Genomic DNA, 26686 nt, shown 5'->3' with positions numbered 1-26686 from the left:
GTATAATGTATTATTTATGAACTTCAAACACACATCAAAACATTGTTTTACTTAAATAAATAAATAACTATATATTTACAAAAACTCACTTAAACATCACTGGTCTTTGGTGACGTAAAATTGTTTATTATTATTAATTATAATAAAATTATATTAAAATTATTAAATAAATTTTATTATTATTAACTTAACTACCTACTGGTAACATTTCATAACTAATAAAATAAATCAGATTTTTATTAAAATCTTGATTACTTACTTAATTAAAAATTACACAAATTTTAGTTTGGTGGCGTAGAAAAGAGTTGTGGGAACTTACGAGTAGATACCTACCTAAACTTATACCGCGATCGATTCCCAGCAAGCTCTTATTTTCAATAATAAATTATTATTCAAATGCAATTACAAAAAACATAACATTTTTTGGTGTATCGTTGCTCGAAAGGCTCATATGGTTACTACGAATAAACTTCGTTTTATTTTAAAATATTAATTTAAAAGAAGAAATAATTTAATTAAAAAAGGATAATATATTTTCGAAGCACGCTTTCTATATCATAAACTTTTTCAGAAACTCCAACACACATTTTTTGAAAATACGCGTTAAATTTTCCATTCGGTCAAAACTGTAGTGAAAACCTAGGCGTTACTAACCTAATTATTTATAGTTAGTAAATGAAATAGTCAATCATAATTAAATATAATAAATTACTAAAAAATAGCGAGTTCGAATAGGTAAGGCACTTCATATTTACAAATAATTTAAAATAAATAAATAAATCGTTCTATACCATGTAACTTTTTGTCAATAACACACAACAAATAGTTATCAAAAGTAATTACGATCCACCAGTAACGATCGACAAGCAAGCCGATTGCATTCACTCGCATCGTACGCGACGAAATATTTAAAATTTCAAATATAGAGCTAGTGCAATGACAATTTTTATTGTTCAGAAACACGTACGTGAAAAAAGTCAATAGACAAGCGATAGGCGTGCCGATGTACCAATTCATATGTCTAATATAACTATAATAATATGATTTTAAAACCCCAACATATTGGATAGAAGCAGGCGTTACTTTGCGGAAGTTCATCATGATTATATAATGATTTATTTATTTTGCTATCATCCGCGAAAAGTCGACGAACCCGACGACTCTACAACGACTCTACAACGTGCAATTGCACGTTGTAGAGTCAACATCTCCTGAGGATGCTCCGGTTTCGGGGTGAAACGTACGTTGAGAGTATTTTGCCGGACCTGGGTGACGTTGTCGCATGGGTTCGTCGACTTTTCGCGGATGATAGCAAAATAAATAAATCATTATATAATCCCAACATATTGCTCTGATTCATTTTATCGCAGTAATTTTTGCCACAAAATACATTTCCTCTTGTTTTGGTCATCGTTATGCTTGATAAAACGGCACGCTTCATGCCACCAAATTGTTCTCATTTATCCATCTTGTTAACTTTTCGAGAGTATGAATTGGGTGCTTTCTAAGCGTCTTTTAGTTATCTGTCTACGATTAATCCACACAGGCATAGCGTAACGAAAAACTATCATATTGACGTCACAAATATTAGTATGTTCGTTGCTTTCGGTGAAGTCATGTAAGCGTTATCCTTTACCAGTTACCATAGATATAAGAACGAGATAGTATCACAAGACTGCAAGCAACTCGCTAGCGATGACTAGTGCTTCACCCGAGAGTTTAACTAACTGGTGATCAGAATTTGTCTTCCCCGGTGCCCTTCCCCTCTTTCTTTGTGCTGTTGGCTTCCTCCGCCTTCTTCACTCCGTCCTCTGTAAAGTTAAAAAGTCCGTCATTACTTGATGGCTTCTTTAAATTAATAAAAATATTGCCTGTGAGAGATACGGTCTTGGCCATATTTATAAATTTAGAACTTTTTATCGTTAAATTAGTCAGCGATACTAATCATAGATGACATCATCTTTCAACTTAATATGAAATTGATTGAGTTGTAAACTATAACTAATAAAATTTTGTAAATATGAAAAGCCACAAAGTAGAGGCTAGAGCAAAATTGCGCTTCATATTATGTAGAATTAACAAAGATGCAAAAGCTAAAAAAATACGTTACTGCTTTATTAAAAGCTTAAAAGTAATGAAGAAAGTAGAAAGGATACCTTCCTACAGTTCGTAACGATGTGCTGCAGTAAATTATACTGACCAATAGCGGCGGTGTGTTTGGGCTCGTTCCAGGGCTGCACGCGGTCCGACATGAACAGCAGGAAGAACAGGTTGGCGAGGAAGTAGAAGGCGATGCTGATGAAGAACACCTTCCGCCAGTCCGCGGCGCTGTGCTGCAGACAGACGAAACCATTTACTACTGATTACTAAATATGGCCGACGATAAGGCAAGCTTTACTCAGTATTTATTCGAAAGAATTTCAGCTCGACCCACGAATCGCGGCCTCAGGAGCTACAAGTAACAACAAAACCAACGAGGCAGTTTGGTAGAGGTTTAGTTGAGCTCTCTCACATACAAAAATAATAAAATATAAGAGTCATTGACCGTTATGGTCTATTCTTGTGAATGTGACGAGTATTTACCTCATCGGTAACAACGAAGGAGACGCTCAGCGGCGCCAGGATGGAGAAGATGTTACCCAAGCCGTTGGTGATGCCCATCAGAGTGCTGGCGAAGTTTGGCGACAAGTCGATGTGAGAGATCTGAAAGTAAAATAACCTCGTTATGAAATGCACACAACTTAGAAAAATTAAAACTTGAAAGTAATTTTATCAAAGATTAATAGGAAAGAGAAACTTTTTCATCTCTAAAAATATTTAATATTCAAAATTGTTTAAAATGCTGCTAGCACCTACAGTAACTCAGAATTTTACCAGTTAATTTAGTTGAGTTGAAACATTATGTGATTAGAGTTTAATTACAGAAGTGCCAATAAGAATTGAATTAAAGAAGTTCCATTAAGTAGGAGGATGCCGAAATAAGAAATGACCATATATCGCATGTGGATTTTTCCATTCCTGGAACCATTGATGAAAGTCAATGACATAAATAACTTACAATAAACTACAATGAAAAGATTACTCGTTACAAGTATAATTATTAACAAAGCTAGCATAGACTCACCAAGAAGCCGACGTAGTGAGCGCCGTTGAGGCCGACGGTGAGGGTCAGCATGGCGACCGCGAGCGGCAGCTGGCCGGCCGGGATGTAGGACAGCGCCAGCAGCGCCGCTGCAGGACCCCAAAAGGCTAGAACACGAATTGAAAAGAACAATCTGATTAAACAAATTCAACAATATTTGAATGGTTCAAGTATTGTAAAAATTATTGAAATGATTCTGTTCAAGTTGACGCAATGATTTTAAAATTAGATAATTGTTATTGTGAGCATCCTGGCCACAGTTTGTAAAGGGGATTCGTGAACGCATTTCCCAGCGCTAAAGATAGATCAGATGGTTGCTAGAGTTTCTGGACAGAAGATACGTTCTTAGCTTTTTTGAATCTCTGACTCCATCATTTTATGCGTTCTAATATAATAGTTTCTACTAATGGACGCCCGCGATAAAATATTTATATGTTAATCTAGTTTATAATATATGTCCGATTCCTTTCAGCTAAATCAGTAAAGTAGTTTTTGCGTGAAAGAGTAACAAACATCCATACAACGTTTAATTTTGTTCTTTATTTGTTAAGTTTTGTTATTGCTATTTGAATGCGCTGGCAACTTCACCCCAGTGGCTAGTACAATTACGTTAGCAACTAATAAGCTAAAGATGACAAACAGATACTAAACAAACAATATAGAGTTAATGCACTATTGGAAACAACGTCGCTGACAAAGATACCTATGGTGTTGAAGATCTTCCTGGTGGTGCCGAGTGAGCAGACCTTCCTGTTGACCATGAGCTCGGCGCACCAGCTGAACACGAAGCTGAGGATGTACATGGCTACGTACGGCAACGCTGATAGAAGACCGTTCTGGAAATAACAACATTTGTAATTAAGTAAATTTTATAAAACAATATCCCCTTTTGCTTGAAATATTCGAATAGCTTATGTTAGAAGGGAGTTTGATAATATTCCAATAGGGATTTTGATAATATTCCAAATGGGAGTTTGAAAATATTCCTAGATATATTCCTATATTCCTATATTCCTATAGATAGATTCCTATTTATATTACCACTAGAATATTAAACTTGCAATTAGAAGGACATAGAGAAGAGGATGGCCACAGAAAACATGCTAGACGTGTGTAAAAGAGAGAAAGTGTGAGAAAGAGAAGGTTTTAGTGTAATAGTATCACCCGATCAAATGTTGTCCGCGACGGTCATAATATATTGATACTACTACTTGTAGCTAGCTATCTGCGTGGAAATTTAGATTGAGTGCTCGCGCAAATACGGTTGTGCTTTTTGATCATAGGCTGAAACGAAGGACTGACACCACCAGAGGCGCAGTTTCAAAATATAATTAAAAAAACTTACGCTCTTGATATCAACTCCAAGAACTTTGTCCATGTAAGAAGGCATCTCGGTCAAGAGAGTCCAGAAGCCGAGACTCTGACCAGAATGCGCGAGAAGAATTGACCAGAAGGGAAGGGAGGTCCAAATACCCTTCCACGGTACAGGCATTTTCTGAAAACAAGAAGAATGTTTTAAAAAATTGTGCACCTATAGAAAAAAAGAAGAACGATCTGTCATTCTTAGGAAACTCTTACTGTAACATGAATTAATTGGAAAGTAGATTTTAATATTGGAAAGCAAAACATTAAGTTTAAATTTCTTCTATAAAATTTTTAGTAGCAGCACCGAGTTGTGGATTTAGTGGAGTGCACTGTGAAAATACGTTAAGAAATCTATCCCGATCATCTGGATGCACAATCATTCAGCAGGTACGCTAACTCCCCATCCCGTATTGTTCCAAGTTCCCACGGAGAGAAAGCTAGCTCATTAATCTATTCGACCTATAATAATACACCCGTTTCATCCTTATGAACAAAGTAATCAAAAATATGATTGCGAGGTGTTACCTTCTGCTCGTTGACGTCGTGCGATCCCGCACTGCTCTCGATGTACTTCCTCTCCTCCTTGGAGATGAGTCTGCTGGAGCCGGGGTTGGAGGCGCCCAGCAGGAACCACAGCAGCGCCCACACCACGCACGTGACGCCGGCCAGGTAGTACACGGACGGCCAGCCCCAGCTGCCGTCGCACAGCACGCCCGCCACCACCATCTCCAGGATCGTGCCCAATTGAGAACCTAAAGAAGAAAATTCATTATATTTTTTCAATAATATTTGTGCGGTATTGTAGGTTATGTTGAGGTTGCGAAGTTATTACTAGGAGCCAAGAAACTAAGCTTATCTAGAAGCAATGCCCATCCAAGTAGATGATGGTGCCCATGCAACTCCGCTCGTCAGCCGACACTCACTGCCCCACCAGGCCATGCAGGCTTGGGTAAAGTAGCTCCTGGAGCAGCCCCATGACGATCCTGCAGCCACACACCACCTGCCAGCGCCCCGGGGAGCTCACCCGAGTAGACGATGGTCCCCATGCGACTGCGCTCGTCGGCCGGCGCCCACTGCCCCACCAGGCCGTGCAGACTGGGGTACAGCAGTCCTTGGAACAGCCCCATGACGATCCTGCAGCCGCACACCGCCTGCCAACCGCCCTAGGGAGGTCAAAACAAAACACCATCATTATCAGCCCATTATAGACCCAGGCTTTCCTCCTTATAGAAGAGGGTATAATTATGGAGCTGGACCCGTGTTGTTGATGGTAATTTAACATTGTCACCCATAATAATCCCACCGATAATAAACCCACCAACCCGCATAATGATTTTTGTTAGAAAGCTGGTTTTCTGAAGATGGTCTGTATCACTTTACAAATGGAATTACTATTTATTAATTTCAAGAAGGCTTAGTTTACAGCACTTTTGAAGCATCAAGTAGGAATATTTGTAGAAACTGTACCACCAGGTTATGGGTGTGCCAACGCACCTTAACAGCAGCGTAAGGCAGCAGCAGGTTGACGAGGCCGGTCATGAGCATGGACACCAGGATGAGCAGGCGCGCGCCGAAGCGGCCGGCCAGCATGCCCGCCGGGATCTGCAGCACGATGTAGCCCCAGAAGAACGACGACAGGATCGTGTCGCGCGTGGACTGGTCCCAGTCGAACACCTGCATTACATATTGTTCTCAAGAAACGGTCGCCATCAAATGTGTGTCAGTGAGTCGCTGGATACTGGTGGCTTAGGACCAAGTTCTACAGAGCTGCAGGCGGCTTATGTCCAGCAAAACGTCCATCGGCTGGTGATAATGATGTTGATTCTAATAACGAAAATTCCAACAGCACTACAGTGAGGTCACAGGTTGCACCAGTGGTCTAGCAAGTGTATTATCTCGATCATTAGCTAAAAGAACCGATGAACGTCCATCAAGGACGAACAGAAGGCGCCTTGAACGCCATAGATTTCGACGTTTAAAATCTTTTAAGACATAAACTCTAACATAGATCATGAAACGGCACTTTTAATACAATTAAAATAAGTTTCATTGTTTTTGCTAAAACGCACATCGAACATTGAGAAACTGTTTTCCTGCTGTCATGAAAAACTAATAAACAAATGTTTTAGTCTAAGCTAGAAATTTTAAGTTTTATAACTATAAGAGACAGCGTCCGTGGTATGCGCGGTGGACCTGGGTTCGATCCCTGGCTGGGCCGATTAAGGTTTTCTTAATTGGTTTAGGTCTAGCTGGTGGGAGGCCTCGGCCGTGGCTAGTTACCACCTTACGATTTAGCGTTCCGGTACGATGTCGTGTAGAAAACGAAAAGGGGTGTGGATTTACATCCCCCTCCTAACAAATTAGCCCGATTTCATCATAGATTGCATCATCACTTTCCATCAGGTGAGATTGTAGAGAGAGGTTAGGGTTTACCTACTTGTAAAGAAGAAAAAAAAAATATTTATAAAACCTACAATTTAAGCTCGTGCTTGTAAATCCCTGACAAAATAGTCAAAACCGAGTTAACTCTTTACGTTCTTAAAAAATGGTCCCGAAATAAAAACTAAAACCATGCAGCGGCTGAAATAAAAGCTGACAAATTTCCAGTATCTCCGAAATTGGAGGTTTCTGTACTTTTTAAATCCTAAAATCCAACATCCCATAACATAGCGGCGTGAGAGAAGTGAGACATATCTATTACCCACGAAACTATTTGATATAAATAGAATTGTTAAACTATATTTCAAATTTATTTCAAACAGGTCTTGTCGTCATTGAATTAAATTAATTCATGACATGTATTTTTTATATAATGAAAATGAATAAATTAATATACAAATAAATTCGTTTTGAAATAAAGTCAAGTTTCGTCGCTTTAATTCAAATCCTAGATGCAAAATACTAGCTAATCTATTTCTACCAAAACTCTAATTTTCTGAAAGTAATCCCAATGTTTAAGAAAATTAATTCAATTTTCGTCAAAATAAATTCCACTACAGCTGCTGTAAGTAATATTTAATTAGAAAAGCAATTGTTATATTTTGAAGTTGTCTCAGAATTAACAGGCCGGGGCTTACTTTGCACTAAATTAAATATTTTAATTGAGTAAAAGAAATTCGCATTAGAGTTAGCACAGTTGACAACTTATAATATTATTGAGATAATACGAACAAAAAACCTATTCTACACATCATTATTTATCTAAATCATTAAATTCCTACAAATGTAATGACACCCTATTTAATGACATCCATCAGCATTCGTCATTTAGGCTGTAGTGTTCCAATCAATTATTTCCTTTCATTCTGCTGTTATTTTAATAATAACACATCATTATTTATTATACATATACACTATACAGGTAAGAAAAAAATCGCCAAAAGAGAGGTGTACGTTGCTCCGAGTCGTCATAAAACCTTGGATGAAGCGAAAATGAAGCGTTATCTGACTTAGAGATAAGGAGGTTGTTGAGTCGGACGACGAAAGAGCATTGCTGCAGCTGACGCGAGCTCACAACTCAGACTCACCTCGAACCCGTAGTCGTTGTCCTTGGTCATGGCGAGGATGGTGACGCTCATGCTGACGCGCGTGGCGTACGACACGACTGTCGCCAGGAACAGCAGGAAGATCACCAGGTGCCGGATGCCCAGCAGCTTGTCTGCAAAAAATGAGCTCATTTTCAATTTTACTTTCTAAAACGGTATTAATAGCATGAAATTAGTTTGATCAAATTCTCCGCTAACCAGAGAGTTAACGCAGCGGTGCATACGTCTTTGACGTGTGTCGTGCGCTATCCAATATCCCGATATTGTAGGTTGGTGTAATATCCTCTGCAATCCTCCGTCCTGTCAACATCTTAGCAGATGCATATTGAAAGGTTTCTCTCAAAAATACATGTATAATTTCATTTCATTTGCATTGCATATATGTGACATAATGTTACACACACGACTCATAGCAACATACGGCAACATTTTTCTTGCCTGGATCTATGTCTAGTATGATTACACTAAAAATTAAAAATTAAAAAGAAAAAAAAAATACAATCGACTTCAAAATCGTATAACGTACCAACTAATATGAAAAGCGAAAAATAACATCATATTATATTCTACCTTCTGATCACTTTGAAGGCGGCGCTAAGCTGTTTAAGTTTTGTGTTATTTTAAGTTGTTTCTGAAAGAGCTACATGATAGAAGTCTGTCTGAAAAACCTTAATCTTTATGATACTCTGATATGGCTTAAAATAATACATTACCGGGTTAGCACCGCGTTTAAAAGGATCAGCAGGTATAATATAATATGATGTTATTTTTCACTTTTTAATTTAGTTGGTACGTTATACGTTTTTGAACTCGGTTGTATTTTTATTTTTAAATTTTTTTTAAAAAAAAGTTCGTCTGTCTGTTTGTCCGGGATAATCTCTGGAACGGCTGAATCGATTTAATGTGGACTGTCACTGGAAGATAGAATAAGATATTGAGCACCTTATCTATTCTTCTCGGAAAAATCTATTGTTCTCGTGGGATTTGTGAAAAAAAAGTCGAGAGCATCCGCTAGTTTCGGATTACATACAATAGAGTCTCAATAGCTCCACTGAGAGACCGGCGGTGGTGGATACGAGCACATGGTGCTAACATGACAAGTACTTACTCGTACTTGTACTGCGCGCAAACAATACGCAAGTAGGCAAGAAGAGTTCATCTAAATTCTTATCAGCAAACACTGATATTACCTTCATTCGACAAACTTGCACGTAGCGAAACAAATTTCGAGGTATTTCGTTTTATCTCGTGAATAAAAAAAAATGAATAAGCCCTGAAACACAAGGCCTTCATGATGGATAATATACGATACTTTAACATACTTTTACGTGCTCTAACTTAACTCGACTTAGGAGAGAACTCAAATTGACAAACTGGGAATAGTTATATTGACGTTTTTAGGTTTCCGTAGTCCACAAGGAACTCTTATAGTTTCGCCATGTCCGTCTGTCTGTCCGTCCGCGGTTTATCGTAGAGACTATCACTACGAGAAAGCTGTAATTTAGCATGAGTAAGAACATTAAAAATGTTAACAAAGTCGTTAAATAAAATTTTCTAAAATATATTTTTAAGGGCATGTAAAGTGGGGATGATTTTTTTTTACTTTTTTATTTCATAGTGTGGGGTATCGTTGGATAGGTTTTTGAAAGATATGGAGTTCAATCACCAATATTTTTCAATTTAATGATGTTTGTAAAACATTAAGCTTTTAAGAGCTAATTTTTCTTAGAGTCAAGTATCCCCACCTCAACTAGCTAAACGGTTGTTTATCGATACGTGAAAACTTCACGAGAGTAGGGTATATAATGAAATTAAAGGAAAAGTATATCAGCTAAATATTTAATTAATACGCCACTGGCTTTGGCACCGCCTTCAAAGTGATCAAAACGTAGCACATACCTACGATGTTATTTCGCTTTATAGTTTATTTTTGTAATTTGGTTGTCGATTGAATTTTTATGTTAAAAAGATTTTATATTTAAATTAATCGACCGAAACAACGATTGTTTACGCTAAGAAGGAAAAATAATATCTATAAAATAATATAAATACCTGCAATTTGAAGAAATATGTTTAATATAATATGCGAAGCCATCATAGGCCAATGTATTAGCCTCTGCCAGTGATTCGGAGGGCGTAGGTTCGAATCCGGTCCGGGGTATGTGCCTACCTTAAATTTTTAAATGGTAAAGGAAAAACGTCCTGAGGAAACCGTTACCTGAGAAGTTTCCTATTTCTCTACATATGTGAATTGTCCCTATAACTTACCTACCTACTTGTAAAACTTAAGTTCTAAAAGAAGACTCCTGCTCAATAGAGTACCGAATATGGGCTGCTATTGTTGAATATGTGCAGATCATAATACTCTAGTATGCGAGTATGTACTTAATTACATCATTAATTAGTAACAGTTGTAATCGCAACCGAACATTTAACTTGACGCAACATAAAAAAGACCATCCTGGTGCAGTAATATTAAATATTAAATACTTTACTTTCTAAAACAATATTAAAAATGGAAATTCAGTTATAAATTGCAATTATTTTAATTAGGTTATCTATGTTAATTATCGGTTGAGGTTTAAATTCATTTGGACGGCGTAACTCGCGGTGAAATTAATCAGGTTCAGGCATTATTGGCAAGAGTACATGTGTGATTAGTGAACATATTACCTGCATGCCGAGGAACTAACCCGAGCCTAAACCTAAAGCAGCTACCGGTATCGATACGTAACAATCAAAACTCAAAGTTCGTTTATGTTGAGTAGGCTTAGTTTACAAGCACTTCTGAAACATTCAATTTTGCCTACGGGTAATTATAGAAGCGTTTTTTATTCTCACCTGTCCCCTCGGAGGAATATTAGTTATTAGGGGAGTAAAGAAAAGTATTCTATTGACGTCAGCACGAACAGTTCGGTGTGGAATTTTCCGATCCCACGGGAAATTCCAGATGAAAAGTTTATAAAAAGACTCTTTTATAGAAATGCAACGTTGTGTAAACATTTCTATACCCGGTGCATCTGCTATTTTTCGCAGTTTGTGGATATTGACGTAGGTACCTTCGGATGTTTACCTAATTTTTTAGATAAATTTTTTTTAATTTATTCTAGTTTTTGAAAGAATATTTGCAAAATTTTCTAAATGTGACTACCTAATATTCCCGTTCTTCTCTAATTAAATGGAAACAGAGTGGTAAAAGTAGATTGGTGTTGACGGGAAGAGATCGAACCCGTGACCTCTGCGTCCGGCCCTCACCGGGCTATTGAGTATAAAGAATGAAGTTTAACTAAGCGGATTAGTTTTTGTCGAAAGTGATTTGGATAAGAATAATTAAATCGTCAAAATGTTCACATTGTCTTTTCGAGTCTTCATGTAGAATTTAGCTATTATTATCCATTTACGATTTTCTATTAAGTCAGCTTTTTGAATAAAACCGCACTATAATCGATCTATTCGTAAAATACTCGACGTTAGAGATAGATACGTCAAATTTGTAATAAACCTCACTTTTTCGAGTTTATTGAAAACCTCAGATTAATGACAACTAAGATTAAAGAAAAATTACTTATCATCCAACTTATCGGTGAAAGAAAACATCGTGAGGAAACCTGCACCCCAGAGAATTTCTTAATTCTCTGCGTGTGTGAAGTCTGCCAATCCGCATCGGGCCTATTGGCCTAACCCCTCTCATTCTGAGAGGAGTTAGGTCAATAGTCCACTTGACTCGATCTCAGCAGTGAGCCGTATATGGGTTGATATCGACGACTTTTCGACCAGCATTGAAGCAATGTAGGTCTCAGTTCTATATCCTCTCTTCTATACAGACTGTCCCTGTATGAGGGTCGCTAAAGTGATGATGTTATTCAAGAGTTTAATATAGACCTACTGTATTATAGAATAATTAGGCGATATGAAAACAATCATTAATCATTTTAATATATCATTGTTACCGAATTTAGTCCGAGCAACGCGTTCCCCACGGCGAGACTCCCTGCGTCACCGAGTCAAAGCCTTCGTTACAGGCAGTGAGCACCCCGAGCACGTCGCTACCGAGCCATTACCCACCACCACACGCGGGGTGTGTCATCGTATGAACGGACTCGCTCGTAATATTTGGGTGTACAACGTAAACGTATACAAGTGCTAAGTGTGTTTTGCTGCAATCTATTCTCATTCAAATTCATTATTATTTCAAGTAGGCTCAGTATGCACTTATGAAACGCCAAGTTTGTCCATTTGTAATGAGAATCATTAACGGTTTGGAACATATTCTAATGAGAAGATCGACAGGTATGCCAGCAAACAGAGAAGAAAGGAGGTGATTTGTTAAGTCAACCTTATCTAGTCTGTTTGACTACAGAACAAGAGCTCCAATGTTGGATTCCCTTTCACATAAAGACTGACAGACACGCCAAATTTGAACTATGTTACTACGTAATTTTCTACAATTTTGTTTTTGTTTGAGTGTCGCTTGGGTTTTCCCAAAAATATTAAAATTAATCAATTATTCACTGTTGACATCAAACTTCCTCAAAATAATGCTTGATTATAGTTCATACTAACAAACACCCATGACTCCGTTCGCGTGGTTATCCGACAGGAGGTGGATAATTTTGGGTTCAAATTCGATTTATAAGTAGGCTTAGTTTACAAGCAGTTTTGAAACGTCAAGTTTGACTATTTGTAAAAACTCTACCATCCGTTTGGAAGGCAGATATTAGATTTATCATGAGAAGAAACGATTAAAATCAAATCAATATCAAATATCAAATCCTTTATTTGCTGATACAGTTTACAAGGTCTTAAAAAATAAATTTAGTCTGTGCTGTAGGTATCATTCAACTCAACAGTAATTGCTCTTTTAAAATCATACAGTATTATAATTTACAATTGTTAATAATTATTTTACATTTTTTACTTCCTGTGTGAAGGTAGTCAGTAGGTAGCTGATCCAATGGCCTCCAAGCACTTGTATTCATTTAGGAACTACTAAAAATTAAAATGTTCTGCTCCCAGGTTACATTTATCACTGTGCCAAAATTTATCTCAATCAGTTCATCGGGCTAGTATAAAAAATGAGAAGTTAACTGACAGGTAAAGGTAGTATGGACTTAAAGATGTAGTTCTATGAAAGACGAAAATATTGAATTGAGAACCTCCATGCTGCTACAATACGTCAGAAACAACGTCACGATAGTCAGAACTGGAGGCTATTCTCTAAGGATGTTTACCTCGCAAGTGCGAGCTTCGAATACACCTCTATCTGTCTCTTTAAATAGTAGTGTGTTAGACAGTGAGAGATAGAGGTTAATTTGAAACTCGCACTAGATATACAAAACATCGTTACAGAATAGCCTCCGCTGCGCGGCGGCAGATTGCAGCAAAAACTGTCGCTAATCAGAAGTAATTGCTGGCTGCAATTTGTGAAGTCGCTGTCATTTCTACTCCACTAGCGGATACAAAGAAATTATTACGAAACAAAAAACAACTGGTTGTTGTGTCATCTGGTTTTCTCACGGATTCTATCGAATACTATTACAATTGGAGTTTAAATGATACGATGTTAATTGTTATTATAGTAACGTTCATAACAAAATATAATATGCGCAGTGTGGGTTACTTTGCTGAGGCTCTCTATGTTAATTTGTGCGAAAAACTTAACTAAAAATATTTATTTACATGTATTATATAATTATTAAAACTAACGGACGTCTCAGATTCGTTTTCCGCAAAAGTTATTGATTTTTGCACGTCAAAACTTAAATTAGTAAATTCCACATCATTGAGTCAGACATCCCTAATTTGTAAAGAACTTACCGTCATAGTAGTAATCTCTGACAGCAATCGTGTACTCTGTTTTCTTCTTTTCCGGTTTTTTATCCTTTTGTACTTTTCTTATAACGTACGCCATTTTTAAATTATATTATCATTAACAATTTCCACTTTTATTATGCATGCTAGCACTCCACGGTACCGCCACGAGTTCAAAGAATTCGCGACTGAACGATAACAATTAGGTACTAATTTTATGATAGTAAATTTACTACTAATAACGTCCGCAGGTATTAACGTGTGTTGTGTTTGTTTTTATTCACATAACCTAAAAAATATAATATTAGCAGATATGCTAAATTACTATTTCTATATTGGCTTTTGATTCTATTTAATAAACTTTCATTTTATCCCAAATAAAACTATTAAGATATTCATAATAAAATACACGAAAACCAAATGCAAATATTTAAAATGAGTTGTTGTTACTTCCTTATGGTTAACGTAATCGTAACTCTTATAAAATAATGACTAGAAAAGTTCAACTAAGGCAAACAGGCCAATACTGAGTAAATACTTTTATAGTTTTCGTGAAACGTTAATAATTATAAATTTCATGTTTTTTATATTCACCGATTTTTATATCCATATTATATATATATATATATATATATATATATATATATATATATATAATTGCTAAGACCCTACCAACGATTCGGAAGACGACAAAGTCCGCTGAGCAGAGAACTCTTGAGACGGCAGAAATGACGATAGCTGTAGAAAAACCGATGACGTAGAAATAGATAGTTGTCACAAATACATCGTTAGATAGCATATAGATAACGCTAATACTTTTATATTTACATGATACAGTTATTGAGAGCGCGATAGCAAGAGATTAAAATATTAATAATCGTTATTCCATCTAATGCCCACTGTATTGCACTACGCGTTGTCGGGAGAGTCCTATTGTTCAAATAAACAATCTATCGAATGAATTACCTTGTGGGTCTGTAAAGTTAATAACTATTTGATTGCTAAATTTAAAGTAACAGCGTTAAAAGGGTTTCATCACCGAAAGGCCGTGGTTCGATCCCCGTCCGATGGACTATTGTTCTAACCTAACAGTCTTTTCCGACTGATAGATGAATATGAATATTGTTCATATGTTGGAAGATACTTATAGCCAATATTAAAAAAAAAAACCTTAGAAGACTATGCATCGCAAAAAATTAAGGACGTTGCCTAATTTTCTGAATTGCTTTTTGAACAGTCACAGAAAATACACTAGTTGAAATGAAAAACACGCTTATATTGAAAAAATATAAGGCTAGGGTAGGAATGTCCTGAAACTTACACCTGTACTATGTGACGTCTTTAACCAATAAACAACTTTCACAAAGAATATTTATAATGCCTATTGAACAAAACTGATTTTTTTAACTTGGGTAAATAACATTTAATCATTTCACCGCGGCTAGTTGTCTCGACTGGTGAAAGAAGGGCTGGCTCATTTTTTGTGCAAAGGCGCAGAAATGCATCATGCGACATGATTTGTTGAGTTATTATGTTAAGTTATTATGTTAAGTTAGATTAAGTTTTTAAAAAAGAAAAAAAAGGTAGGTAGTAAAATGAAATACTAGAAGTTGAACGGGGAGATATTCAATTAAACTAACTCAATAAGAAGGAGAATAAAATGCTAAGTCACAATCTGATAACTCAGAAATACCAAAACGCCATCCTGAAAACCCATGAAAGCCCATACATCTACAACAGCAGTGTGACGTCAGTGTCACAAACAGCACAAACGCCACTTGTGGATGTAGATAGTCTTCAGATAACAACAAATTAAGTGTGTACATTATAATCAAGAGGGTTTCTAAAATAGGTGAAGACCAACTCGACAACACTCCAGTGTGATAACAGAGGAGTACAAAATTACAACAAACCTAAAATCTCCATACAACTTTGGATGAATTTTCATCTGTTTTTAATGACTGATTTTTTTTTCTTAACAAAATAAATACAATCTATTTTGTAACCCTACCTTTTAACATAATTTTATTTCTGACACTAACTATAGTCTTACAAAATTAAAATATTAAATAACATATCCAATAAGTAACATAATGGAAAAAATAACTAAAAACAACTTGCTATAAATAAAACCATCAGATCTACACGTAAAACGAATGTACTTAGAGACTTATTGGGAGATTAATTCAAAGGAATATATGTATCTAATGACAGTAATTCTTAACCAATATTTGAAGATGTAAATTTGTACATAAAACGTAGATAGGTAGAAAAGAATATGTGAAAATACTCATGTTAAAAGTAAATATAAACTTGAAGGACGCATAAAGATTATAGTTAATTTTAATGCAATTGCCTACGTTATGTACGTACTTTATTATAGTAAAACATATATTTCAATCAATAATCTGTAAATAATATGAAAGTTTTAACAAGTAAGTATGTTCAAAGAAAATAAGATCACAAGTGTATTATATAATTGCAATAACTTTATTCATTTTTGTTGACAAACAAGTAGGTAAGTAATGATGAAACCAATTGGCCTTAGAAACTCGATAATTAATAATTACTATTAGCAACGGCTACTTATCTGCGATCTATTAGATACAAAGGTTTTATTATGTCTATTCTTTTAGGAAGTTGAAGAACAATGGTTCATAAAAATATTTTCTTGATTAATCAATGTTTTTGATCATTGACATTAAAATCAATACGAATTCTATGTTGAACTTACCGGATTCAGTTCCTATTAATTATTAATGTATTTTTTTTAAACATAGTTAAATTTTATTTGTAATTAGATAAATATTAAACAAACTAGCATTTTTCATGGTATACCTCTCACATTTCATGATTTCAGAGATGCAAAGCGCAAAAAGTTTGCGAAACACTGTCCAAGACATTAGACACATTTAAATAGGCATTGTAATTGAGAATAAATTAGTAACACCTAGTAAACTAGTAAATAATATTATCAAAACCGACAAATGTTTCAGGCTGTGGAGCGTGCTTCAATAATAATTTAAATATAATTAAAACACTCCTTCTAAATTCAGTTGAAAACTGTTCTAAATAGATAATGTCGTGCAATATGAGAACAATATAAGAACGTGAACGTGTTTTAATATTATTTCAATAGCAGGTGATAATTGAAAAATGTGTGCTTAATTTGATATGAATAACGTTGTACAAAAATAAATAATTGACCTTTGATTTTAAATGAACAATTTGAGTGAATAATGTCTATTGCCAATATAATGAGTTGATTTAGCTATTTGTGTCCCTGCGACCCTGAGGAGTGACCCTCGCCTACATACTGCTTCTACGAGTGGCTGAGAGTCCACTCCAGTGCTGGGAACACCTCCTACTGTATCTTCCTATCTTATCAGCTTTACCTACTGTTGTTTTCAATTAAGATTGACTCATCTTTATCTATCTCTTTCGACTCTGTGTTAATTTCTATGGAGCAACGTTGTTTAGTAAGACCCAGTGTTCGATTCCTATCTGCATTCTTTAAATAATCCGCCTACGAAGTGCACACCTATATTTAATTACAAAGGGGGATTTGTAGTTTATACCCACCATCCCCTGCAATGCCAGTTCGTGGCTGATTTGATATAGAGCAACATAGCGTTGAATATGTTTACCAATTACTGTATCAGGTGATATTAAAACAAGTCATCATCATCATCATCATATCAGCCGATGGACGTCCACTGCAGGACATAGGCCTTTTGTAGGGACTTCCAAACATCACGATACTGAGCCGCCTGCATCCAGCGAATCCCTGCGACTCGCTTGATGTCGTCAGTCCACCTGGTGGGGGGTCGGCCAACACTGCGCTTACTAGTGCGGGGTCGCCATTCCAGCACTTTGGGACCCCAACGTCCATCGGCTCTTCGAACTATGTGCCCCGCCCATTGCCACTTCAGCTTCGCAACTCGTTGAGCTATGTCGGTGACTTTGGTTCTTCTGCGGATCTCCTCATTTCTGATTCGATCACGCAGAGATACTCCTAACATAGCTCGTTCCATCGCCCTCTGTGTGACTCTAAGCCTTCTTATGAGGCCCATAGTTAGCGACCAAGTCTCGGAACCATAGGTCATCACTGGCAACACGCACTGTTCGAAGACTTTTGTCTTCAGGCACTGAGGAATTTCGGACGAAAAGATGTCGCGAAGCTTCCCGAATGCAGCCCAGCCGAGTTGGATTCGACGGTTCACCTCTTTCTCGAAATTGGACCTACCTAACTGGATCATATGTCCTAGGTATATGTATTCGTCTACAATTTCGAGTGCAGCGTTCTCAACTATAACTGGGTGGAGCGATACATGAGCATTACACATTATTTTTGTTTTGCCCATGTTCATTTTCAGGCCCACCTGTTGAGAAACGCTGCTGAGGTCATTGAGCATGGTACTAAGGTCATCCAGAGTCTGTGCCATGATGACTACATCATCCGCGAACCGCAGTTGAGTGATGTACTCGCCATTGATGTTGATGCCAAGTCCGCTCCAGTCCAGAAGCTTAAAGACGTCTTCCAGTGCGGCGGTAAATAGCTTCGGAGAGATCACATCTCCCTGACGCACTCCTCGCTGCAACTGGATTGGCCTCGTAGTCTGATCCTGAATACGGACTGACATAGTGGCGTTTTCGTACAAGCACTTCAACGCTTGGATATACCTGTAATCAATTCGGCATCTCTGCAATGACCTTAGCACAGCCCAGGTTTCCACCGAATCGAAGGCTTTCTCATAGTCCACAAACGCTAAGCAAAGTGGCTGGTTATACTCGTGAGTCTTCTGTATAACCTGCCGCAGCGTATGGATGTGGTCTATGGTACTAAAGCCTTTTCGGAAACCGGCTTGTTCGGGAGGCTGGAAGTCGTCAAACCTATTAGCGAGACGATTCGTAATGACTCTCGAGAACAATTTGTAAACATGGCTTAGCAGCGAGATGGGTCTGTAATTCTTCAGCAAGGTGTTGTCACCTTTTTTGAAGAACAGAACCACCACGCTCCTATGCCACGCCTCAGGCGTCGTGCCCTCGTGAATGACGGAATTGAACAATCGCTGAAGGACTTTAAGTATCGGTTTTCCACCCGCTTTCAGGAGTTCTGCTGTGATTCCGTCCTCACCTGGCGCCTTATTGTTCTTCAGGTGTTTGAGAGCCACACTAATCTCGTATAGGCTGACGTCCGGGATATCTTCGGTATAGTGTCGGGTCAACTTGGCTCTGGGGTCTTTAGCCAAATTGGCAACAGGCTGCTGAGTAGTCGTGTATAGCTGTCCATAGAACTTCTCGACCTCACTTAATAACTCGGGCTTGGAAGAAATTAGATTACCGTGTTCGGTCTTCAAACGCGTCAGCTGCCTCTGTCCAATAGACAGATCTCTGGCGAAAACTTTCGAGCCTCGATTATTTTCAATCGCATTTTTAATACGCTCGGTATTGAAATTTCGCAAGTCGCTGGTTTGCGACTTAGAGATCTGTCTACTGATTTGTCGGTATTTTGACGCATCTGCTGAAGACTGTAATCTCATTTCTTGCCTCTCTTCCATGAGTTTAAGTGTTTGGTCCGAGAACTTTTTGGTTCTTTTCGCACGGTGGGTCTTATAGAACTTAGACCCAACGGAATGGACAGTTTCCACGAACCTGTTGTTCAGATCGTCCACAGTTTCGCAATTTGCTAGGCAATCAAAGCGGTTCTGCAGTTCTAGTTGAAAGGACTCGGGGTTTTGAATATGGGCACGAGTAGGTCGGAGCGTAGACTTCACCAGTCGATACCGTTCCAGCTGAATGTTGATATTCAACGTGCCTCTAACCATTCGGTGATCGCTACCGGTTTTCACCCTATGGATCACAGAAACATCGTTGAATATTTGCCGTCTGGTAGACAAGATGAAGTCGATCTCGTTTTTCGTGGAACCATCGGGGCTCATCCAGGTCCATTTCCTGTGTGGTGGCTTCTTGAAGAAGGAGTTCATCATAAAGAGGCCCTCCTTCTCCATGAAGTCAGCCAACATTTGGCCCCTATCGTTCCGTTGCCCATATCCAAATCGTCCCACTTTCAACTCTGAACCGCTACGTTCGCCCAGCTTTGCGTTAAAATCCCCCATCACAACATTGTAATAAGAGTTTGAGGCATGTATGGCTTTAGAAATATCCTCATACAATACCTCTACCTCCTCGTCGGGATGTGTCGAGGTCGGTGCGTAAACCTGTATAACCTTCAACGAATACCGTTTGGTAATTCGGAGGACCAGGAACGCTACCCTGCTCGACACACTCTCGACTTTTACAACATTGTTCACGAGGGACTTGTGAACGATAAATCCGACACCACCCTGGGACTGTTGGTCGCCCTCCCGGTAGTAGAGCATGTTGCCGGATTCAAGGATTATCGAGCCCTCCCCCTCTCTTCGGACTTCAGACAATCCTATGATATCCCAGTGCAACTTGCTCATAACTTCTTCCAGCTCGATGACCTTTTCGTCGGACCTCAAAGTGCGTGCGTTGTATGTTGCCAGGTCTAGTCGTCGGGGTTGGCAGCGGAATCTCTGCCGGAGATTCTTAACACCCCTTGCCCCGCCGTTACCATAACCGCTGCCAGAGCCAGGAATAGCGGGGCTGCCGGGGACTAGGGGCTGTGTTTTGTTTTTGCCGTCCATACAAAGTTTTGCCCAGTACTGACCACGCTGGGCATGCGGGTTGGTCAGCGCAGTGCTAGATTACTCGCGCCGGTGTCGCTGCTGCCCGACACCGGCCTGAGGCATTTCGTAATCTAGCCTGTGGGAATGGATATACCGCCATTCGTCGGTCGCCAGAGCCTCGTCGGTCCATCTGCAGGGTGCACCACGAGCAGGTGAGGTTGGCAGTTGGGGAGACTGACTGGTACTAGCCTCCCCCTTACACCCCAGCCTCCCCCTTACACCCCTTACTTAAAACAAGTGTTAGCAACAAAAATAATATTTAGTAATTGCGTTCTTATATGTCTGGCTATAAAAGTTAGATATTTATAAATAATGACTTACTTATAATTAAATTATTAATTAAATCAAAATGACTTCTGCAAAGTAACGCAAACTTTTATTAAATGCTTTAGAAAAATTATAAATATTTGTAGGTTCTTAAAGCTGGATAAACAATGATGTAAAATGTCAGCTATAATTCTCGTCAGAACAACTCGCTGACAATGGTTGATTGCAATCATGTGGCGACAATTGTTGTGATCAAGTGCACGGCTTAGTTGCACACAGAGCAGGCACTGAGTACACCATCTATGTATAGTTACGATAATAACAAAACTGTAACAGGTCAAATCGATATTGATGCCAAAAACGTGGAAAATGGATTCAGTAGTTTCAGGGTGATGCCCGGTCAAAAAAAAATCATTATATTAATATACGTTTTTTATTAAGTACTTATAAAATACGCAAAATCTATATAGAAATATGCTCTTTCCTCAAAATTTCGGCATATTAAACTAGAGTAATAATAATAATTATAAGAAAACACTGCTATTATAAATTATAATATAAAGTCACGGGCGTCCTCATGACTGCGGAAATTTTAGTTTCTTCCAATGATTTAAAATAATTGCAAATAATAATTTTTATTATAGCTAGATTATAGTTTTACATAGATAATAGTTTTACGGTACGTAAAGTAAATTTTTTTTTAATTTTTTTTTTATTCTTTACAAGTTAGCCCTTGACTACAATCTCACCTGATGGTAAGTGATGATGCAGTCTAAGATGGAAGCGGGCTAACTTGTTAGGAGGAGGATGAAAATCCACACCCCTTTCGGTTTCTACACGGCATCGTACCGGAACGCTAAATCGCTTGGCGGTACGTCTTTGCCGGTAGGGTGGTAACTAGCCACGGCCGAAGCCTCCCACCAGCCAGACCTGAACAAATTAAGAAAATCTCAATCTGCCCAGCCGGGGATCGAACCCAGGACCTCCGTCTTGTAAATCCACCGCGCATACCACTGCGCCACGGAGGCCGTAAAAAAAATTACGTAGTATTACGTAGCACGTAGTAAGTATTCTTGTAAAGAACAAAGAAATTGATGAATTTCAACATGAAGAAGATATTATTTTTTTTTATGAAATAGTTCTCAAGCTGTGTGAGTGTGTGTAGCACGTGAGGCGTGTGCGTGTGTGTGTGTGTGCGCCGGAGTCACGGTCATTATGGGTCATTATGATTGTCACTGTAATCGATTACATGTTGCGTCAGAGCATTGTTGCCGATTTAATGGCGACGTGCTTACAGACCTCAGCTACAGTAGTATACAGGTTTTAATGTCGGAAATTCCTTTAATTATTATAGAAAAACGTATATATCTTTCAATTGCATTATCAAATCAGAATCAGAAATACAAAAAAGCGCATTATATTAGTCGGTCTATTTTGTTAAGAAATACGGAACAAACAAATTACTTATAAAATCTCTATTTCCTAATCATAATTTAATTAATTACTCGTAATTCATACTTTTAGCTTTTATTGTAAAATGATTTAAAGATTCTATAAATATAAAACCGGCTCCACTCAACGTAAAACGTCAGATTGCAGTTGCAAGTGACGTCACTAACCTGTTTCACTGGGAAACCTTCATAATCGATTTGTACAAAGAAATGTCACAATGCGAGAGACAGACACACCTACAGACGAACTAGTTGTACCGACCTTGACCGCGCCACAGCGCTGGTGTAGTGCAGGAGCTGGAGAGTGATTCCGCTATAATATTATGCTCGTCGATATAATATTCGCCTATAACAAGTTTCATTAAAATGCCAAAAATAAAATGTCACTAACAACGCAGTTGCCATGGAAATGAGCGATGTCACATCGCTGTAACGTTACAGAATGCAGGCTGTGCGGCGTGCGGACGACTGCTGTACGCTCTACAGCTTGGTGTTACATACCCACAGGCAACTGTTTTGTATTATGAAACAATGCTAACGTGATGATGATGTTTTTTGCTTGTTCTCTTAAACCACAGAATTTATTTAAATAATCTTTCACCAATTACTCGCGTCAATGAAAACACAAAACAAGTATATTCCGGAAGTCCTCACAAACAGCTCCAAGTTTGATTACTTTTTGTGAATCATGTTTTGTTTATGGTTCTGTAGTCCACGAGGAACCCTTATAGTCTCGCCCTGTTCGTCTGTCTGTCCATGCGTCCGTCTGCTTATATTAACGAGTGTGCCTCGCAGGGCTAGAGTTAGCTTCCGCAGCGACGGACATCCTAGGATCTATCGGCCGACTATGACACATAGGCGACGGCTGACTTGACGCGAGTGTGCATGCTCCCTTATAATTAATTTTCTCTACAAGGAACAAACTGCTGGAGATAATTAAATTTCTTCTTTTGCAATATCTTAGATATTTTGTATTACCTAAATTCTAAGAACTGGTGAAGACCTCACAGAAGCTATCCAGGCTATGTCTCTCGTCAATTACTTTGTGCCTACATTAGTCTCTATTTAATTCTGAAATTTATCGCCTCATTGATGAAAATGTATAAAATATAAATATTTATAAATCTACCCGATAAGCGTTACACTGTCTATCCCGACAAACGTTAGTGGATTTACAAAACATTTATATTCATAAAACTAGGTTGTTTTATCTTTTATTTTAAGATTACTGGACGGTAAGTTACATTTTGTGGATTTATGGAATTTATAACTGTATTTATTCAAATTAAAATTATGTGAAATAAACATTTCATTGCAACTAACTGAAAAAAACGATTGTAATTTCAATTGCTAAATCATAATTAAGAAGATATTCTCAAAAACGCCAACAACATTTATCAATATTGGTTTAACTCTCTTTTATAAATTAAATTAAAAATATTTGACTTCTAGGGGATGCCAAATATGTTATTCTATTAAATATTTATTTAAAAGTTAGAGGAGAGGAATCATTTATTTATGAATCACAAATAATATTATACATAGCATTTTATGTAAAATACAATTCATGAATATTATGGCAAATTACTTCTACAATAATGTAATTTATTTTTCACTTTGCATTGCCTTAGGCGTTGTTTATTTTATAAATATTTGAACTATCGAATAGGCCACGACACTGTGCACCGCCGCGGGCAGGATACGCGGGCGGGTGTGCACAGGTGTTTCCAACACTCGTACGTATACAAATGTATCAAACATGTGCCTCGTGAACATCGAGACAAATCTTGTGTCTCTCTTCTGATATGTCAGAATATTGTCGGACCGTCTTTTGAAAACATATTTCTAGGACAACAGACAGATTTATCTGTTTTTTTTTAAACTTTATTGAAGTTGGAGACTCCATTTTTTATACAAGTTCATGTCGTGATGTATTACTGTAATATCACTTGAAAAATATCAAATTTTCATGACAAGCTTTTAGACTTTTCATTACTTGGGATGTAATTCAAAATAATTACATTTCCTCATTTTCCAATTAACCTAACTTCTGGTTTCTTTATTATCTGATAACAACGCTAGAAGATGTGACAAGCGACTTCGTTATAACATTTGGAAATTTTTTGGTAGTGCAGTTTTTGTAGGACAAAAGCAAAACAAAATGTTAAAAGAAACTCAACTGACTTCATAAAATATGTAGATGTTACTATACTAATAAACTAAAAATAATATCGTATGTACGTATGTCTTATCTACTGATATACCTAATGTTACAAGGCGTTGGAAAAACAAAACAAAATACCTAAAACATTAAGAACACCTTTATTTGTCTTGGTACCGCCTTAAAACCGATCACTAGATAGATACGATACGATACGATGTAATTTGTCGATTTTTGCTATATTATCTACATAATATTTGTATTCAATGAAGTTGTTTGTATTTTTTTAAAAGATTTTATTTATCTAACTTCATTAACAATAATCGTAAAATTTGACCTTAAAATAAAAAAAGTACTTTGGTATTGTAATAAAATAGCTCCAGATCGTTATTAATTTCCCTATTAGAACCTAGATAATAGATATTTATTCTTGGTAGGTATATAATAATCAATTATTTGAGTAAGTACATTTTTATAGTTTCCCTAGCTAGCTAGAGCACCGGGCCGTGTTTTATTATTACACAGAAATTATATAGAATATTAGAATATATTTCAAATATTATTATAGTGAGCACTTTTTTTGTAAGTCACTATCGAGGAACAAGGTACCTAACACCAATTTTTACAATTAGGGGCGAAACTAAATAATGTTTTTTTAATAAAAAAAAATCATAGCGAGATTTAAAAGAATGAATCCAGAACCTCCGAATGCCTAGCCGCACAGGGTAACCACTAGTCGCACAAGTCTCACACCCAGGAGTTACGCTTCAAATCAACAAGACACACCTCTCAAGATAGAGCTTTTAAGAGTTCCACCGTGTAACAGTGAATATATTACTATCATTGATAATGTTTACTGGATCAATATCTCGAGCAAACAATAAACACTCAAACAAGACGAGCCGATATTAACTGTGACGCAGATTATAGTATAATAATAATTAATATAGGTATAACTAATATAATAATTATTATCTTTTTTATTTCACTAGCTGAGTCTGCAAACTTTGTTCTGCCAAGAATGCAATTGGGGGTAGGAGGGAGTTAGTAGGTTGGTCTTCCTATATTTCAACCTATTCTGTAAAAATCAGATGTCCATCAAAATAATTGCTTCCAAATCAGTTCGTCCGTTTGTAAGATACGACTGACATACAAAGACGCACGCAATAAACTTGCAATAGCACTCTGTTTCATCGACGGATGATTATTTTTTATGGACTTAGCATTGTAGTTTAGATGTTTGACGCACACGCATTTAACTGGACACTAATCGCAAACTACAGATGCAAGAAGCTGAAAGCATATATGCAAATAATTACTTACTAACTATCTAAATTAATAAATAACTAAATTAATAACAGGTGAATATTGTTGATATTTTAACTAAATATCAACAATATTCACCTGTTATTAATTTCAGAAATTATATTATTATTATTATGTTATTTGGTGTCTTCATTTCAAATAGCGTTTAATTTTACATTGCGAGATATTGGCGGGCGCCTGTGTCGCTGATAGTGCTGACATTATGAAACTTGTTTCACTTTTATTATAATTTTGTTTATTCAGGTAAAGGTTATTGACTTTTTAACATTCTGTATTATCGCTGTAATATGACTTATCAATGTATTTTTCAATTATTTTAGCTTTCAAAAATAAAATAAAACCTAAATACCTAGATATTTCGCTCGTTAAAACTATTGATTGTTATTGGTTAAGTTTTGTTGTAGTTTAATGAAGTCATTTCAATAAATGAATAACACAGTCCTGGTAATGAAGCACTATGGTAAAATTTAAACTTTAATTGTAATTAAATAATTAGGTTAATTTTGAATTTTTTAAATGCAAAATTTCAATATTCGGTAATTGTTCATAACTTGTTCATAACATTTAATAATAATATAATTGAACATGTAATAATTAAAAGAAATTTATTTTAATAATTAAATTTAAATTATTTTGAATTGAAATTATTTAATATCATTTTCTGAATATTTAAATTGTACCTTATTAATATTATGTGTCTAAAAAAATTAAGACTTAAACTTACCCGGTTTTGGAGCAGTAGTACAATCGTCAGCACTCATCTTGAAGCAGGAACAACTTAAAAACTTTTTTTTTTCTATTTTTATTTTTTTAAATAGTCGTTATAAATGCACAGTCCACTCGCGGCCGGTAGTATCGGCAAGGGCAGCGCCTTGCAGTGCAGGAAGCCTAGACAGTGCGCGGGC

General features: G+C 36.9%; 1 protein-coding gene across 3 annotated transcripts; it reads right to left on the bottom strand.

The window, feature by feature from the left end:
- LOC112047718 (putative inorganic phosphate cotransporter) lies at positions 1 to 26686 on the bottom strand. Of its 3 annotated transcripts, none has more exons than XM_024084932.2 (11): positions 26506 to 26686; positions 8035 to 8165; positions 6002 to 6181; positions 5532 to 5670; positions 5033 to 5259; positions 4488 to 4637; positions 3846 to 3978; positions 3125 to 3249; positions 2584 to 2703; positions 2201 to 2333; positions 1 to 1811 (listed from the first exon to the last, which is right to left on the bottom strand). In XM_024084932.2, exons 1-11 carry the CDS (start codon positions 26540 to 26542, stop codon positions 1735 to 1737), a joined length of 1452 nt encoding a protein of 483 aa, XP_023940700.1. In that variant the 5' UTR covers positions 26543 to 26686; the 3' UTR covers positions 1 to 1734. The 3 variants fall into 3 exon arrangements, with proteins under 3 accessions (XP_023940700.1, XP_052741423.1, XP_052741424.1); XM_052885463.1 differs by lacking the exon at positions 26506 to 26686 and adding an exon at positions 13870 to 14028; XM_052885464.1 differs by lacking the exon at positions 26506 to 26686 and adding an exon at positions 8251 to 9767.

The sequence above is a fragment of the Bicyclus anynana genome, chromosome 14 (assembly GCF_947172395.1).
Source record: "Bicyclus anynana chromosome 14, ilBicAnyn1.1, whole genome shotgun sequence".
Lineage (NCBI taxonomy): Eukaryota > Metazoa > Arthropoda > Insecta > Lepidoptera > Nymphalidae > Bicyclus > Bicyclus anynana.
This window is presented reverse-complemented; position numbering and strand designations above follow the sequence as displayed.

Bases quoted from the DNA above. Each gene is read 5' to 3' on its own strand.
- LOC112047718 (XM_052885463.1), bottom strand. From the start codon at position 13,963: ATGGCGTACGTTATAAGAAAAGTACAAAAGGATAAAAAACCGGAAAAG. The intron at 8,166-13,869 runs GTAAGTTCTTTA...CATTTTTTGCAG, and splicing joins CAGAGATTACTACTATGACG to ACAAGCTGCTGGGCATCCGG. The intron at 5,260-5,531 runs GTGAGCTCCCCG...TTTCTTCTTTAG, and splicing joins GGGGACCATCGTCTACTCGG to GTTCTCAATTGGGCACGATC.